Genomic DNA, 18315 nt, shown 5'->3' with positions numbered 1-18315 from the left:
ATTCTCATGAACCTCTTCCAGACTCTCTCCAATGCCAGTACATGCTTTCTTAGATAGGATAGGGCTTTATAAAGCTGCAATTTCTCCATAATTTCCCAACTCTTGAACTCTGTGACTCAATTAATAAAGGCAAGTATGCCCCGAGTCTTCTTACCACTCTATCAACCTGCGTGGCCATATCCCTGAACTTCATAGTTTAGTATATCCCATAATTGCAACCCTGCCCAGCTCCAACCTGACTATGCAGGTAGGCCCATTGTTTCTGCCTCTCCTGCCCACTGACTTGTATATGCACACCCTGACTCCATTTTGTCCCCCTTGGTTCAGTCCCTTCCTACCTGCATCACCGACTCTCAATCACTTCAGTCACTTTGAGATCCCTGGCCCTGTTCTCCTCACTTTCACCATGGATGTCCAGACTCTATACATGTTTACCTCAATCAGGAAGGTCTTAAAACTCTGTGATTCTTTCTGGACAACAGACCTAACCAGTTCCCCTCAACTTTCTCCCTCCTCCATCTGGTTGAATTGGTTCTCACCCTCAACAATTTCTCATCTGTTCCTCCCACTTTCTCCAAACCCAAGATGTAGCCATAGGCATCAGCTTGGGGCTCAGCTATGCCTGCCTTTTAATTGTCAATGTGAAACCGTTTATTATTCCTGGCTTCCCAACCTTTTGTCTGCTATATTGATGACTGCATTGGTGCTGTTTCCTACACCCATGCTGAGCCTGTCTATTTCATCAGCTTTGCCCTCCAGCCCTCAAATTTACTTGGTCCATTTCTGACACTTCTCTCCCCCTTCTTGATCTCTCTATTTCTATCTCTTGAGTCAGACTATCTACTGATATCTTTTATAAACCTACGGACTTCCGCAGCTATCTTGACCAACCCTTTTCCCCTTTCTTTCATCTCCACAGTATCTGTTCCCAGGATTTGGCTTTCCATTCTAACATCTGAGATGTCCTCCTTCAAAGAATGGGATTTCACTTCCAGCACCAGGAATGTTGCTCTCGTCCTCATCTCTTCTATTTCCCACACATTACCTATCCACCCACCATCATAACCCCAGGGACAGTGTTAACCTTGATCTTACATCAAGCATGGAATTGAATTTAGGAGCAGAAAAGTAATGTTGCAGCTATATAGGACCTTGGTCAGACCCCACTTGGAGTACTGTGCTCAGTTCTGGTCGCCTCACTACAGAAAGGATGTGGAAGCCATAGAAAGGATGCAGAAGAGATTTACAAGGATGTTGCCTGGATTGGGGAGCATACCTTATGAGAATAGGTTGAGTGAACTCGGCCTTTTCTCCTTGGAGCGACGGAGGATGAGAGGTGACTAGATAGAGGTGTATAAGATGATGAGAGGCGTTGATCGTGTGGATAGTCAGAGGCTTTTTCCCAGGGCTGAAATGGTTGCCACAAGAGGACACAGGTTTAAGGTGCTGGGAAGTAGGTACAGAGGAGATGTCAGGGGTAAGTTTTAACTCAGAGAGTGGTGAGTGCGTTGAATAGGCTATCGGCAATGGTGGTGGAGGCGGATATGATAGGGTCTTTTAAGAGACTTTTGGATAGTAAAATGGAGCTTAGAAAAATAGGTGGCTATGGGTAGCCTAGTAGGGACATGTTCAGCACAACTTTGTGGGCCAAAGGGCCTGTATTGTGCTGTAGGTTTTCTATGTTTCCATGTTTCTACATACCACCCCACTGGCGTCTGTATCCATAGGTTCCACCATCTACTACAGGTTCCTACCACTAATCACATCTTTCCCTTCCCACCCTCCACTTTCCACTTTTCACAGGAATTGTTCTCTATTTGAGTCCCATGTCCACTCATTCCCCTATCTCCCTCCTGCATTTATCCCAGCAAGCATGACAAGTGCTGCACCTGCCCCTACACCACCACCTTTCAGGGCTCCAAGCAATCCTTTCAGGTGAAGCAAAATTTCACTGGATTCTGTTGGAGTTACCTACAGTATCTGGTGCTCCTGATTTGGCTTCCTCGATAATGGTGAGACTGGCCGCAGACAGGGAGTACGCTTTGCTGAGCATCTTTGATCCGTCCACACAGGAGATGGGATTTCCCAGTGGCTAGACATTTAGCTTCCACTTCCCATTCCCAATCTGACATGTTGGTCCATGGCCTCATCTACTGTCATGAAGCCACACTCGTATTGGAGGAAAATCACCTCATATTCCATCTGGGCAGCCTGCAACCTGCATCTGGCATGAACATCGATTTCTCTAACTTCCAGCAATTTCTCCCTCTCCCCCTTCTCCCTTTTCCCATTCCCCATTCTAGCTTACCCCTTCCTTTCTCCTCACCTGCCCTTCAACTCTTTCTGGTGCCCCTCCTCTTTGTAAGGTTCACTGCCCTCTCTTATCGGATTACTTCTTCTTCAGCATTTTACCTTTTCCACGTATCTCTTCCCAGATTCCCACTTCATCACCTGGTTGCACCTATCACCTGCCAACTTGTACTTCTTCCCTTCCCCCACCTTTTTACTCTGATTTCTTCCCCCTTCCTCGCCATTCTTGCTGAAGGTTCTTGGCCTGATATGTCAACTGTTCATTCCTCTCCATTGATGCTGCCTGATCTGTTGAGTTCCTCCAGCACTTTTGTGCCTTCCTTTGAGGGAGCTAGGGACTTGAACTTCACGATCCCTCTGTGCATTAACATTGTTAATGGTCTTGGCATTGTGTGCTGTTCCTTTACATTTGATCTCCCAAAGTGTAACACTTCATATTTAGCTGGATTAACCTCCACTGGCCATTTCTCTGCCCATATTTCATTGTATCTGCTGGCAACCTTCTGCACTATATCACCATACCATAAATCACTGCAAATTTACTCACCCACCCATCCTCATTTTCATCCAGATCACTTATATATATTGTATATCACAAACAGCAGAGGACATACTATAGAACACCGTTGGTCACAGACTTCCAACTAGAATAATTCCCTTAAGATATGTTATCTCTCAATATTCAGCACCTACAAAAATAAGTAATATGACTAATTTCCAAATTGAGTTGGAATTCCACTGCCTCTTTTCAAATCTCAACCAAAGTATAGCTCAGGAATCAAGAGGTGCTCCTTGCAAATTCAAAGTATAAAGTTCAAAGTAAATTTTATTATCGAAGTACGTATATATCACATATATTCATTTTCTTGTGGGCATTTTCAGCAAATGTATAAAATAATAATTATTACAGGATCAATGAAAGTTTAACCAGAAGACAACAAGCTGAGTGAATGCAAATTTAAATAATTAGCAATAAATAATGAAAACGTGAAATAACAAGATAAAGAGTCCTTAAAGTGAGACCATTGGTTGTGGGAACATCTCAATAGGTGGGCAAGTGAGTGTAGCTAACTTTGTTCAAGAGCCTGATGGTTGAGGGGTAGTAACTGTTCTTGAACCTGGCGGTACAAGTACCTGAGTCTCTTGTATCTTCTACCTGATGACAACAGCAAGAAGAGAGCATGGCCTGGGTGGTGAGGAATTCTGATGGTGGATGCTGTTTTCCTGCCTCAGCGTTTTATGTAGATGTTCACAATAGTTGGGAGGGCTTTGCCTGTGATGTACTGGGCCATATCCACTACCTTTTGTACGATTTTCTGTTCAAAGGCATTGGTGTTTCCATACCAGGCCAAATAAAGGAGGAAATTAGAGAAAGTACAGCTTTTGGAATTTCTGATACTCTTCTTGTGTTGCTTTCGATCACTTCCGTTATGTACTGATCCTGGAACACAGTGAAATAAAAAAGCACAAACAATTCCTCAGCCCAGTTACCCTCCCAACTCTGTATTTATTTTTCTTAAGAGTGGCATTAATATGTGTCACAGGGTAGATGCTCCATGTGTGCAGTACTTTATTACATCTTTCTCTGCAGTGCTGTGTACAGCTTAATGCCCCTGGGCTACCAGATCGGTGGAGTTTTTAAACAAGTTATTTTAATTGCTTATATGAAGTGTCGATCATTCTGCCACTCTTGGCAGCACAACTCAAGAAAACAAATTCCTTTCCAAGTCAAATCAGACAATCTTTTGATTAAGAACTGAGGCAGCGTTGATGTGTTCAGGATTTATTATTGTGAAATTATAAAAATTGGTTCATGCAGAGGACCATGCAGCTGAGGGCAAAGAGAGAGTTTTAGTTGCTCAATGTGGTAAATAAATGGGCTTCAGAAAGACTTGACTTTGCAAAGTGTTCAATGTCCTTTTCTGAAATGTGTTCACTGTTGTCTTCTCCTGAGCTTGTCTCAATGGATAGAGGGTTCTAGCGGTTCTAAAATGACTGATGAGGCCCATGTTGGACTGTACTACAGGCAGGGCAGGGTCAGTTTGTTTGGGATATTGTATGTGCCTTCTGCTGTTTGCACTCCTATATCAGAAACATGAAGTGTTCAATATTTCCCCACACTCTCCTCTGCTTGGATCTGGCACTGAGCAAAGAATGACTTTTATACGAGATGTTGGTGAGGCTGCATCTGGAATATTACGTTCTGGTTTAGTCATCCTGCCATTAGAAAAATGTCACTCAGCTGGAAAGGAGAAGATTTTCCGGAGCTGAGGGACTGTGGTATGGAGAATGGGTTGAGCAGATTGGGATTGTTTACACTACGGCACAGGAGAATGAGCGGAGCACTTATAGAGGTGCGTAAAATCACGAGGGGCATAGATTCACAGTCTTTTTCCCAGAGTTGGAATCAAGAACTAGAGGTTCCGTAGTTTTACCGTGAGAGGGAGAAATTTAATTGGAACATGAGAGGGAACCTTTTCACTCAGAGGGTGGTCAGATGATGGAACGAGTCACCAGAGGAAGTAGTTGAGGCAGGCAAATTAACATTTAAATAGTAACTCACACAAAATGCTGGAGGAACTCAGCAGACCAGGCAGCATCTATGGAAAAGAGTACAGTCGACGTTTCAGGCCGAGACCCTTCATCAGGACTTGAAAAAAGATGAGAAGTCAGGAATAAGACAATGGGGGGAGGGCAGGAAGAACCACAAGGTGATAGGTGAAACTGGAGGGAGGAGGGGTGAAGTAAAGAGCTGGGAAGTTGATTGGTGAAAGACATACAGGGCTAGAGAAGGGGGAATCTGATAAGAGAAGACAGAAGCAAAGGAAGAAAGATAAGGGGGAGGAGCACCACAGGGATGGAGGTGATAGTCTGGTAAGGAGATAAGGTGAAAGGGAAATAGGAATGGGGAATGGTGAATCACCAGAAAAAGCAGGCTCTCCCAGTGGCCACCTATCTTAATTCCACTTCCCATTCCCATTCTGACATGTCAGTCCACGGCCTCCTCTACTGTTGCGATGAGGCCACATTCAGGTTGGAGGAGCAACACCTTGTATTCTATCTGGGTAGCCTCCAACCCGATGGCATGAACATCGATTTCTCAAACTTCCAGTATTGCCCCCGCCCATCTTGATCCTGTAATGAGTTGATCCTAGGGTTATAACCAGGGTTCTTCATATTGCTTTGGCTCACTTTGTTACCCAATTTTTAAAATTTTAGACTAGTTATAGAAAATTAATACAAATATAAAAAACAGTAGCAGTTGGCAATACTCAGCAGGTCAGGCTGCATCAAAGGAAAGAGAACAAAGTGTCACATTAGTGACGCATATAGAGAGCTTTTACAAGCAGTTAACATTTACAAGTTATCACCGGGCATCTCCTCAGGATTTTAAATTATTGCTGCTGCTAAAGTTTGATTTTTTTTTAAAATGTGCCTGCCCAAGGAAGGGTTAAATAATCTGATCAAACAGACATTTAAAAGCTCCCTCAGCTATGCATACAGGGGAAGTCCCAATGTAGGATCTTGACCTGACATGTCAACAATTCCCTCCTCACCCCACCCCTCACAGATGCTGCTTGACCCACTGAGTTCTTCCAGAGGGGTCTTTGTTGCTCCTGGTTCCAGAATTTGCAGTTTTTTGTGTTCCCTTCATGCCTTGACCTGTGTGGTGAAAGGCTAGTGTATGACCCACTCGCTCTGTTCTGTCAAAAGCTGATTGGAAGTTAAACCACAACAGTTTTTGAGTCTCTGCACTTGTCAGAGGCCATAAAAAAAACTGCAAACTTGGTGCTTTACTTTCTAAGCCGTTTTGCAGCCAGTCTCATATCTCTCTGCTCTCCCAGCCAACCCCTAAACGCAAACGTCTTGCTAACTGTTGTCCCTTGGAAACTGTCTTCTCCTGCTCACCAACTCGGCAAGATTAAGGAGAAATCAAAATAAGATTAAAAGGGGCAAGGGCTTCCGATGTTGCTTTTTTCCCTATATTCAACTTGTGTGATTTACATGTCATGAAGACATGTTTATATTCAAATTGCTGTTTCTTTCCTGACATTGAACAGAACGTTAATCATTCTGCTGATTTGAGTAGGTTGCAAGCATTTACCACTCGTGCATAGAGTGTTCTGATAAAGCTTCATACCCAGTGCCGGCGGGTGAAGTGCTGTCACTCAAGAGCTTGCCTGCATGTGCACCGTGTGCTGGATGACTGACAACAATTTGGGATTTTCTTTTGGTGGATGACAAGTTAAGGGTTTTAGTGGTGCAATTATGCACTAAATTCAAGGTGCTCAGATGTAAATGTCGTCTAAGCACTCTGTCTTGCCAGGCTTATTACACGCCGTTTCCTTCACTTACAAACCCCCACCTCTCGCCTCTCTGGGAGGGGTTAGGGCTCAGGCGCTGACAGTTCACATGATGGAGACTGTCAATTCACTTTATTTTATGAAAAAAATATTTAAAAGAAGTAGCAGTAAATGATATGTGAATAGTATATAGCATTTAATGTCTGAATTGTAAATTAAGTGGAAAAGACCTGACACTAGTTACTGTACTTTACACATTATCGCTCCTGTCTCTTGGAAGCTTTGACACTGAAGTCCATGTCTCTAGCTTTTGGCTCTGTGCTGCCTCTTCATCTGCATGCAACTGGAATTAGGGGGCATTCTGCTCACACATTGTGGTAACTTCTACTTTACAAAAAGACCACTTGACAACTTGATGGCCAAAAGAGCATCTTTATCGGGGACGGCAAATGATATTTACAATACAGAGGCTTCCAGGTACCTCATGCGGCATGCGTGGAGGAACTATATACAATGCATACCGGGAGTAAAAAGAGTGTAAGTAAAGACCCCACCAACCCCGGATCCCGTCTCTTGTTACCACAGCTTCCTGATTAGTATTAACTTACTTTTAAAAATACTCACATTACAACACTTCTCCCCCTTTAAAATCTAACATTCCCCAAATATAGAAGAACTGGGAAATAAAAACAGTGGTATCATTAGCAACAGGTTACCAATACAAAAACACCTAAAAAAAAATGGCAAATTCAACATTCAATCTAACAACAAAAGAAACTATCCAATCAAAGATTCAGTCTGTCAGGTTTGCGAGGGCGCTGCGATCTACGCACTACCCCTGGTGGCCCAGCAGGCACCGCTGGTGAGGATGTTTTGGGTGGATCTACTGTTGGGGACACAAGAGGGGTCTGTGTATCCATGTGAGAATGTCCATCCTCTTCAGGGGACTCTGCCCCCTCTGCCAGTGTGTCTCCCTCTAGCAAAGTCACTGGTGGACATGCTTCCCCAGTAGTCTGTCTCACCATTGGAAACTCCATGGAACTGTCTACCTCTGAGCCGGAATCATGACGCAGGCGCGCGTGGTCCTGATGTCTGCGGAAAACACGCCTATCAGTCAGCTTAACAACATAGGAGACTGGACCACTCTGCTTAAGAATAACACCAGGTAGCCATTGCTGATTGTTTCTCACATAGGCATTGTCATCCGGTTTTAACTGTCTCTCTCGCACATGTTGATTATGTCCCTCCTTCTGCTTTTTCTGCTTTTCTCCACTTTTGCCTTCATGTCCGGGCGCAGCAGGTCCAATCTTGACTTGGGCCTACGCCCCATCAGCATCTCTGCTGGAGTGCATGCAGTTGTAGTCTGTGGAGTGAGGCGGTATTTAAACAGGAAACGTGAAAGCCAGGTACTAAGAGAGTCCCCTGTCATCAACTTCAGGCCTTCCTTCACTGTCTGAACAGCCCGCTCAGCCAAACCATTTGAGGCTGGGTGGAAAGGGGCCGTCCGAATGTGACAAATGCCATTCTGCTGCATGAACTCACCGACAGCTCACTGGTGAACATCGGGTCATTATCAGTGACCAGAGTGTCAGGCTACCCGTGGACTGCAAACACTTGCCTGAGTTTGTCTATCGTTGAGGGGGCTGTGATGTTGCTCATGATGTGAGCTTCGATCCATTTGGAATGCGCATCTACCATTACAAGAAACATCTGCCCCATACAGGGGCCAGCAAAGTCCAAATGTAACCTAGACCAGGGGTAGACTGGCCACTCCCATGGGTGCAAAGGAGCTGGTGGTGGCATGTTCTGATTGGTCTGACATTGCGTGCATGAATTTACCTTGTTCTCCAGATCCTGATCCATTCTTGGCCACCAGACGTAGGATCTTGCAAGGCTTTTCATTCGAGACATCCCTGGATGAGTCTCATGAATTTCCTCCACAATCTGTGAACGGCCAGGGGGAGGCACGATGACCCTCGCCCCCAGAAAATGCAGCCATCCTGCAGACTCAGTTCGGTCTTGCGTTTGGCATAAGGACTCAGTTCCTCTCCTTCCACAACTCTGGGCCAACCTTGTAAAAGAAAAGTCTTGACTTGAGACAAGACTGGGACCCTCTCTGTCCATTGCTTGATCTGGGACGCCTTTATAGGAGTCGCGGACAGCCTCTCCAATGAAAACACTGTCTCTGGAGGCACACATGTAGTAATAGGCATCTCAGGTAAAGGTAGTCGACTCAGCGCATTGACATTTGCATTATCCCCACCCGCTCTGTACACAATAGTATACTGGTAGGCTGACAATGTGAGAGCTCAATGCTGTATCCTGGCTGAGGCTAGCGGTGGGATGCATCTGGTCTCCCTAAAAAGGCTCATCAGTGGTTTATAGTCCGTATAAATTGTGAATGCACGTCCATAGAGGTACTGATGAAAACATCTGATCGCAAAAACAATGGCCAGACCTTCTTTGTCTAGCTGTGAATATCCCTTCTCAGCAGCAGTCAGGGTACGTGAAGCAAAACCAATAGGCTTCTCTGAACAGTCCTCCATTACGTGTGAGAGAACTGCCCCGACTCCTTAGGGCGAAGCTTCGCATGAAAGGGTGATCTCCTTGTCTGTGTCATAGTGAACAAGCAGCTTCGCTGAGTGCAGGAGTTCCTTCACTTCCTTGAAAGCTTCCTCCTGCTCTTCACCCCACCACCACTTAGTGTCATTGTGAAGCAGCTTATACAGTGGGGCCAAAACCTTTGAGAGGTCCGGAAGAAACTTGCCATAATAATTCACCATGCCCAAAAATGATCTGAGTTCAGTGACGCTCTTGGGGCTTTGGGGCCTCCTTGATAGCTCTCACTTTGTCCTCCACTGGGCAAAGCCCCTCAGCTGTAATCTTGTGTCCCGGGTAGGTCACGCTCAGAGCCAGGAACACACATTTTCCGCGTTTCAATCGCAGCCCTGCATCTGAGAGTCTCTTCAGCACCTGTTCTAAATTAGCCAGATGCTCCCCCTCCATGGCTCCCGTGATCAAAATATCATCAAGTTACACTGCTACATGCGGAATCCCCTGCAGCAAAGAGTCCATTGTCCTTTGGAAAATGGTGGAGCTAGATGTCACTCCAAATACCAGGCGATTGCATTCAAATAATCCCTTGTGTGTATTGATGGTGACATACTCCTTTGAATCCTCGTCGAGCAGCAGCTGTTGGTAGGCGTGGCTCATGTCCAGCTTTGTGACCAGCTTACCCCCTGACAGGGTCGCAAACAGGTCATCCACCCGTGGCAATGGGTATACCTCCAGCTTAGAGACCTGATTCACCGTAAGCTTGTAGTCCCCACATATCCTCACCGTTTTACCTGCCTTCAAAACTGGAACAATAGGAGCCGCCCACCTTGAAAACTGGACGGGCTCAATGATGCCAGCCCCTGTAAACGTACCAGCTCCACCTCGACTTTGCCTTTCATGGCATAGGGCACCGACCTGGGCTTAAAAAAACATGGTGTGGCCTCAGGGTTGACATAGAGTTTTACGGTCACGCCCTTCAGTGTGCCCAGCTCGTCCCTGAAAGCGTCACTATACCGCTGCAGAATGTCCTCCGTCGTGCGTGCATACTTAATTTCATGCCAGTTGAGCCGGATTTTGTGAAGCCAATCGCGGCCCAAAAAACTGAGCCCACTGCCCTTAGCTATCAACAGCCTGGCTTCAGCCTTCTGGCCCCCAGCCGAAATATCCACATATAACACCCCTAAATGAGGTATAGGCTGCCCCGTATAGGTCCTGAGTTGGAGCTTAGATGGTCTGATGGGAGGCAGGTTGGATCCCCATGTCCTCCTGTAGGTCTCTTCACTAATGACCAATGCTGTAGCCCCTGAATCAATCTCGAACTTAATGTCCTTTCCCTTGACAGTGACTGTGGCATAATATGGTTCAGGTGGTCCCTCATCCATTTCCACCCCAAACATGTTGTAGGGACACGCTGCCTCTTCGTCTGCTTCTCCTCGGTGGTGTGTGGCTGCCTGAGTCTGCTGAGCTTTCCTCTGCCCAGGCTCAACCTTACCCTTTATGCTCCTGCACTTTTTAATGAAATGTGCCTTCTTGCTACAAGCATGGCAGACAGTATCTTTGAATTTACAAACATTTGCATAGTGCGTTCCTCCACACTGAAAACATACCACCCACTTTTCCTGTCTACCAGTCTCCCTCCTGACTTGGAGCACTGCCATCGACTGCGACCCCCCCATATCCTTTCTGTATATCCTTGGCATTATTAGCAGCCAGCTCCATGCCTTGAGTAATCTCTAGGGCTTTCTTGAAAGTCAACGGTGGGGTTTCCCCCAACAAGCGGTGTTGTACGGCGTCATTATTAATGCCGCATACTAAGCTATCATGGAGCATGTCATCCAACACGGCTCCGAAATCGCAATGCTCCGATAGCTGCTGAAGCTCGGCCACAAAATCACCCACAGACTGACCTGGCTTCCGGACATGGCTGTGAAACTTGAACCGTTGGACTATCACTGAAGGTTTCAGATTGTGGTGGTTCCCTACGAGCTTGAAAGGTTCATCATATGAAATTTCTCCCAGTTTCCGCAGTGTAGCTAAGTTCAGCTTGTACGTCTTTGCCCCACACACACTCAGGAGAATAGAGTGCTTCTTAGCTTCCTCAGTAATTCTATTAGCACAGAAGTGGCCCAACCTTTCCTCGTACTCCAGCCACTCCTCGATTTGCTCATTGAACACACCGACCGCGCCGAATGTAGCCATCCGAACGCTTGGCTCCTTGCCCGCTCACAGCTCCTGATCGAAAATGCGGCCGATCAGTCCACAAAACCAGTTTACCTCATCGCCAAAAATATGTGGTAACTTCTACTTTACAAAAAGACTACTCGACAACTTGATGGCCAAAAGAGTATCTTTATCTGGGACGGCAAATGATATTTACAATACAGAGGCTTCCAGGTACCTCGTGCGGCATGGGTGGAGGAACTATATACGATGCATACCGGGAGTAAAAAGAGCGGAAGTAAAGACCCCGCCAACCCCAGATCCCGCCTCTTGCTACCAGCAGCTTCCTGATTAGTATTAACTTTCTTTTAATAATACTCACATTACAACATACATGATGGTGAGTGGCTGGGCAGGTGGGGGATATTGCAGTTTAGCCTGATTCCATTCTGATGCAGGCTAAGAAAATTTGGCATGTCTCCCGTGACCGTCACCAATGCACCATAGAAAGCATCCTATCTGGATGCATTACAACTTGATCCACTCACTCTTCCCCAGACCGCAAGATATTGAAGAGATGCTGGAAATTGAAGAGATTGCTAATGCTGCAGCAACTGAAACTGGAGATGGAGAAAAGGGCCACACTTCCAGAAGATAGAAGCTTGTTAGGGCAGGTGAAAAATTAGGGTGAGATGAGGCTATGAAGTGATTTAAGAATCAAACAGAAAGATAAAATTGAGTCATTGCTTAACCAAGTGCCAGTGTAAACCAGTGAAGACAGAAGTGAAGCCAGAGTCCTCAGGTCAAGGTTAAGGCAGTGGATAATTAGAAACCGTGTATGTATGGATGATGGGCATTGGGATGCTGGTCTGGAGTGCATTAAAATGGTCATGTCTGGACATAAGAAACGCATTGTTGAGTCCTCCAGCAACAGAAGAGCTGAGACAGAATCAGACAATGGACCATGGAATAAAGGGAAGTAAATGAGGAACCAGAGGGAGGTGATGGGCAGGTTATGAGAACAGGAGAGGCGAAGGGAAGGAGTGAGAGGGCCAGCAGAAAGGAGATTGAGACAAAGAGGAGAGAGGTTACCAGAAGTTAGAGAAATGAATGTCTATGCTATCAGTTTAGAGTCGACCAAAGTGGAATACGAGGTGTTGCTCCTCTAACCTGTGTCTAGCCTCATCATGACCATGGACTGACATGCAGTCTGGGATTGCAGAGTACTGTGAACAGAGACTAATCCATTGTGCAAACCAACCTCCCTTCCATAGACTTAGTCTGCACTTCCTACTGCATGGGTAAACAGCCAAAATAATCAAAGATTACCCCCTCCCCAAGCACCTTGCTCATTCTCTCTCCTCTCCATCCTCTGCCGTCCAGCAGATTATACCAAAGTTTGAGTGCATATACCACTGGGAGCATCCTTCCCACTGTTAGACTCCTGAACAGACCCCTGTGACACTGAGATCTACCTGCTCCACATATACTGTTATTTATTTATTTAATCTATCTATCTATCTATCTATCTATTTATTTATTTATTTTTCTATAGTATTACATATTGCATTGAACTACTGCTGCTAAATTAACAAATTTCATAACACCTGCCGGTGATAATAAACTTGATTCTGATCAGCAATAGGAAAGAGCTGGTAGTTGAGTTATTCAGAGTCTTTATGTGTAATATTATGTTCTGTACTTCTGATGTTTTAATTTTTAGTTTAGAACGGTGACTCCTAATTTTCAGATCGCTCATTTTCTTTAATGCGCTAAAACCCTTGCCTTGTTGCTGTGTTATTTAGAATACTTTAAGTAATTAAATAATTCACACTTAAGATGAAATAAAAATGTCTTGCATATTCAGAAGTCAACTGTGGGATTGAACACAACACCATGTTTGAGAACTTTATTTGGCTCCACATCTAACATAATATCAAGATGGATTATTGCCTTTGGTCAGTACCAAAGGTCAGTTTTTATGTAAAGCAGTGGAGAATATCTGAAGTTCCCTTTGCAGTTTGATGGGTCCTGCTGAAGGGTCTCGGCTTGAAACGTCAACTGTACTCTTTTCCCGAGATGCTTCCTGGCCTGCTGAGCTCCTCCAGCATTTTGTGTGATGAACTGTGTGGTGTGTTTCTGAGCTCACAGCCTATGGAAGTCACAGGTTCAGTTCTTTATCTGTTTGCTCTCAGCCACATGCTAGGAACAATGCCGAATTAGCCTTTATCACCTTGGGTCAGTGAGGCAGAAGCACAGCGGAACACAATCTGTCAACTTCTGTTGTAATACACACAAAATGCTGGTGGAACGCAGCAGGCCAGGCAGCATCTATAGGAGAAGCACTGTCGATGTTTCAGGCCGAGACCCTTGGTCAGGGAGAACTTTCCTTTCAGTTAGTCCTGATGAAGGGTCTCAGCCCGAAACATCGACAGCGCTTCGTCCTATAGATGCTGCCTGGCCTGCTGCGTTCCACCAGCATTTTTTGTGTGTTACTTGAATTTCCAGCATCTGCAGATTTCCTCGTGTTTGCCTTTTAACTTCTGTTGTACATGGGTTTGTGTAAGGAGATCAGGTGAGGATCCCTTCATCAAGGGTCTCAGTCTGTGCTAGTCAGCTGATTCACACTGCCTCTATTCACACAGCTTGGGCTGTGAGTCAGTGGAGTTGCTAACAGTGCAATTTTTCACCACTTTCAAAGGCATGGTGCAAAAGGAGCAATTTTAAGACTGCAGGAAAGTAAAGCCTTAAATCAATTTCCTGCCATTAATTACTGGGAACTTGTTTTTGTGGTATAATGTTGTTCCTTTCTACTGACTCAGTCCTTCTCCCAAATTACTGTATAAACCTGACACAAATTGTTTGTAATCTTGGTGTCATACTTGATCCCAAAGTGAGCTTCTGACCACATATCAAAATGACTGCTGGAAACCACAACACAACGTCATTTGTCTGACTCTGTCTCAGCTTTTCTGTTGCTGGAGGACTCAGCAATGCGTTTCTTATGTCCAGACATGACCATTTTAATGCACTCCAGACCAGCATCCCAATGCCCATCATCCATACATACACGGTTTCTAATTATCCACTGCCTTAACCTTGACCTGAGGACTCTGGCTTCACTTCTGTCTTCACTGGTTTACACTGGCACTTGGTTAAGCAATGACTCAATTTTATCTTTCTGTTTGATTCTTAAATCACTTCATAGCCTCATCTCACCCTAATTTTTCACCTGCCCTAACAAGCTTCTATCTTCTGGAAGTGTGGCCCTTTTCTCCATCTCCAGTTTCAGTTGCTGCAGCATTAGCAAATGTGTTTTAACTCCTGAAACCCTCATATCCTGTCTTCATCAGTGATCTGCTTGAATATCTCCATTGCCAAATAAAATGACGTTTTCCTTCAACAAAGTTGCTGTGTTTGTTGTTGTTTATAGACCACAAGATTATAGGAAATCATTTAAGACCTCATTTCCTGCAGTCTTGTAAGTTTTCATTTTGCAATGTGCATTTTGAAGGTGATGACTGTATGCAGATCATTTAATGCTTAACATTGATTGTACTTGGAAGGAATATTATCAGGGATCAGCTTTACTCGCAATTTACATGTATTTAGGAATTTGCTGTGGTGTGCTGGTCGGGGGTGACATGCAGTAAGAAACAACAACATTTAACAATTACAGAAAATTGAATTGGAGAGTAAAATGTGGATAGGGAATAAATTGTGTATAAGTACATGAATATCATCATTTACAATGTAAACAGTATTACAAAAAATGGCTTAAAGTTTTTACAGTGTAGTGCAGTGACTGAGGTGATAGATAGAGGGGGTGAGGGCTAACCAGAAGGGTTGATCAGATTAACTGCTTGGGGGAAGAAACTTTTAAGATGGTGTGATGATTTAGTTTTAATAGCCCTATAGTGCTTTTGAGAAGGGAGCTTTTGGAAAATGTAGTTTGCAGGATTGGTAGTGTTATTGTAAAGACTGTGGAAGAAGTTAATCCATACACATTTTCTATTAAAATATACTTATTTGGTTAATGTAATAACCCCACATTTACTGTATATAGGAATGCATTACAGAATTCCTCATCTATATGTTGCCGTCCAATGTGTCCATCCATTTCTACCTTTATTTCCTCCTAACGTTTCCTCCTATCATCTCTAACACAACCATTATCCCCATTTTCCCTTTCTGGAGAATGGTTATAGGGTTATCGCCCTCCCTCAGACAAAGGTAGAATATATTACGGTTAAATGGTGAATGAAGTCAATGGGCTACTGGGCCCCATTTGGAACTCACAGGCATTTAGGCTTGTTACTTATGATTTACTCTATCACATCCTCAATTGCAGGTCTTACCTCTTGTGTTTTGGTGCTGACCCAGCGATTCCTTCCTCTTATTGATCTGTATTATTCTTCCTTGTTCCAGCACTGAATGAACCCACCATTGACTACGGCTTCCAGCGGTTGCAGAAAGTTATTCCCAGACATCCGGGTGATCCAGAACGATTGCCAAAGGTCAGTACACAACTTTGCCAATTGAGCAACTGCTGCAAAATAATGCTGCAAGGCTGGGTTAACACATTACTTTCAATAAGCATAAACCAATGCTGGTAGAAATGAAACTCTCATTTGAAAACATATGGAACTGTGATAATTGTAGATTTGGTTGAGAGTCCCAGTCACTGGAAACATAACCTACACTTCTCCAAAATAATGCTGTGGGGTCTTTGAATGTTCACCCCAACGACAGACAGGGTCTGATAGTGCAGGCCCAATTGTTTGACATGAGTCCAGCATCCTACCCCGAGGGATGAGGCTTCAGCACCGTGGTGAGGTGAGCAATGCTGGCTCACAGCTTCAGAGTCACCGGTTCAATCCCGAACTCCAGTGCTGTCCGTGCAGAGTTTGTATGTTTAACCTGTGACTGTGTGGATTCTGGTTTCTGTCCACATCTGGACAGGCAATTAGCTACTGTTACTGCTGCTTTTCTCTTAGTGTAGGTAAGTAGCTAAATGGCACAAAACAAGGAAGATCTGTGCAACAGAATAAAGTCTCATAGAAAGTTCATGGGAATACTGTGCTGGGGGCCCACATGGATCCTAAGAACTGACTTATCTCCTTCTATTCTTCAAGTGAGAATGTGTAGGCGGAATCTCTCATCAGTTGTGAGTTTCAGCACCAAGCTTGCTCCAGACTCTCCCATCTCATTTATGCAGCCATACATAGGTAGATAGTAGTCAAGAATATGACACCAAGGCCAATTGTTGCTAACTGCTGCATTAGCTTCCTCAGCATAGACTGGCATAATATACCAGGGCTACACTGGGTCGCCAGGAGAGATGTCAGTCTGCCATCCAGCAGGCAGGCCTCCTGTCCATATGTGCCCATGTTCACCACTTAACATGTGCCTGGACTCAGCTCCTGGTGGTATAATTGGCTAAAGCACCCACTGGGCTTACATCCCACCTGAGCATGACCAACACCTGAAGGGCAAGGAAGGGAAGTGAATGGCAGATGCAGCTTTCGTGATACATTGTGACAACTGATTTTCATGAATGTAGAAAAGTTTCAGAACATTTTCTTAGTAATTGGATGATCTTAGTGATCAGAAAGTAAATTAGCATCACATGTTCATTAAGGATTCTGCTTGGGTAATTAATAAATGTATAGAAATCTGCTGCAGACACCTACTGTTTGGTCAAGTGAAAAGTGAAGGATGTGGAATCGCGTGACTGATCAGTCAGCAACAGTAGAAAGAGATGGCAACATACCTTGCTCAGAACAAATTCAAAGAGGTCTGTTTGAAATTTGATATATGGAAGTGGTAAACTTCTGCAACCCTTAACAATATATGTGATCAAGTATTCTTGTTCCCTTGACTTATATAGAATGTGCAGTACAGTGGGAGGTCAATTGTCTTGAAATGGTAGTGCTCTTTGGGATTCTCCTCTTACCCTCTTTATCTAAATATAAAATCCCATTTTCTCTTCCTCATTTCTTTGTCCAACCACCCCTTTAAAGCTTTTCCACTGTTTGCCCCAAGCCTTTCCTTGTTCTGTAAAGGCTTTGCCTGAACTTGGAAGCTTTTGCTCCAAGGTGAACAAGGTGACATTTGCATTTAGATGTGTTGCAAATTATAAGGAGGAACTTAACTTGAGGGTGACATCTGTTGACGGAGCAACCTCACTGCACCCCATCTTTCTCCATGGTAACTGGGCCCCTTTTTACCCTGTACAGCTGCTGAGTGCAGTAAAAGAGAGAGAGAACTGGGTTATTGGTGTATGTTTGAAGAATATTGATGGTAACAATTGGTGAAGTGAAATGCACATCAGTAATCCCTCACTGCCCAGATAATCTTTGTACTAAATATTGGTTAATCGATAATAGTTAATTTGCACTGATACTCTGCTACAGTGATGATACCCACTGGTTACACTGAGTCACTAGAAACTGGATTGCAAGTAACAATAGGGAGCACTGGGACTTTGTTTTACCTTCGTGCCTGGGTGGAGGAGATTGCCCACATAGACTGGTAGAATCAAATAGCAAAACCACAGGCACTTTGGCCCACCAAATCTGTGTTGACCATTAGCAACCCATTTGTACCAATCCCAGACTAATAGCATTTTACTCTCTTCACATTACCATCATTGTTCTCCAAATTCAAATAGACATTAGGGGAAACACATAGTTGACAATTAGCCTACCAACCTGCATGTCTTTGGGCTAAGGAAGGAAACTGGAGCATCTGGGGGGAAATCCACCTGATCACACGGAAAATGTGATCCACACTGAACACTACTCCACTAGAGTCAGGTTCCAATCTGAGGCACTTGAGCTGTGAAGCAGCAGATCTACACTTTCACCCCATTTTTACAGAAGCTGCCACCCTCTGTCCCACTGGGCTGAAAAGTGGGCAGATTTCATTCAGACCACCACCCAGCTGTTGTGATCATTGCCCACTTTATGCCAGATCTCTGCCA

The 18315-nt window shown here is 44.5% G+C and overlaps 1 protein-coding gene across 5 annotated transcripts in view; it reads left to right on the top strand.

Moving 5' to 3' along the window:
- Positions 1-18315, top strand: part of ebf1a (EBF transcription factor 1a) — a 484706-nt gene that overhangs the window by 373594 nt on the left and 92797 nt on the right. For all 5 annotated transcript variants that reach the window (XM_073067891.1, XM_073067892.1, XM_073067893.1 and 2 more), the window contains one exon: positions 15759-15847. In XM_073067891.1, the coding sequence (XP_072923992.1) occupies positions 15759-15847 (89 nt within the window). The remainder of the gene's footprint in view (positions 1-15758; positions 15848-18315) is intronic.

The sequence above is a fragment of the Hemitrygon akajei genome, chromosome 15, assembly GCF_048418815.1.
Source record: "Hemitrygon akajei chromosome 15, sHemAka1.3, whole genome shotgun sequence".
Classification (NCBI taxonomy): domain Eukaryota; kingdom Metazoa; phylum Chordata; class Chondrichthyes; order Myliobatiformes; family Dasyatidae; genus Hemitrygon; species Hemitrygon akajei.
This window is presented reverse-complemented; position numbering and strand designations above follow the sequence as displayed.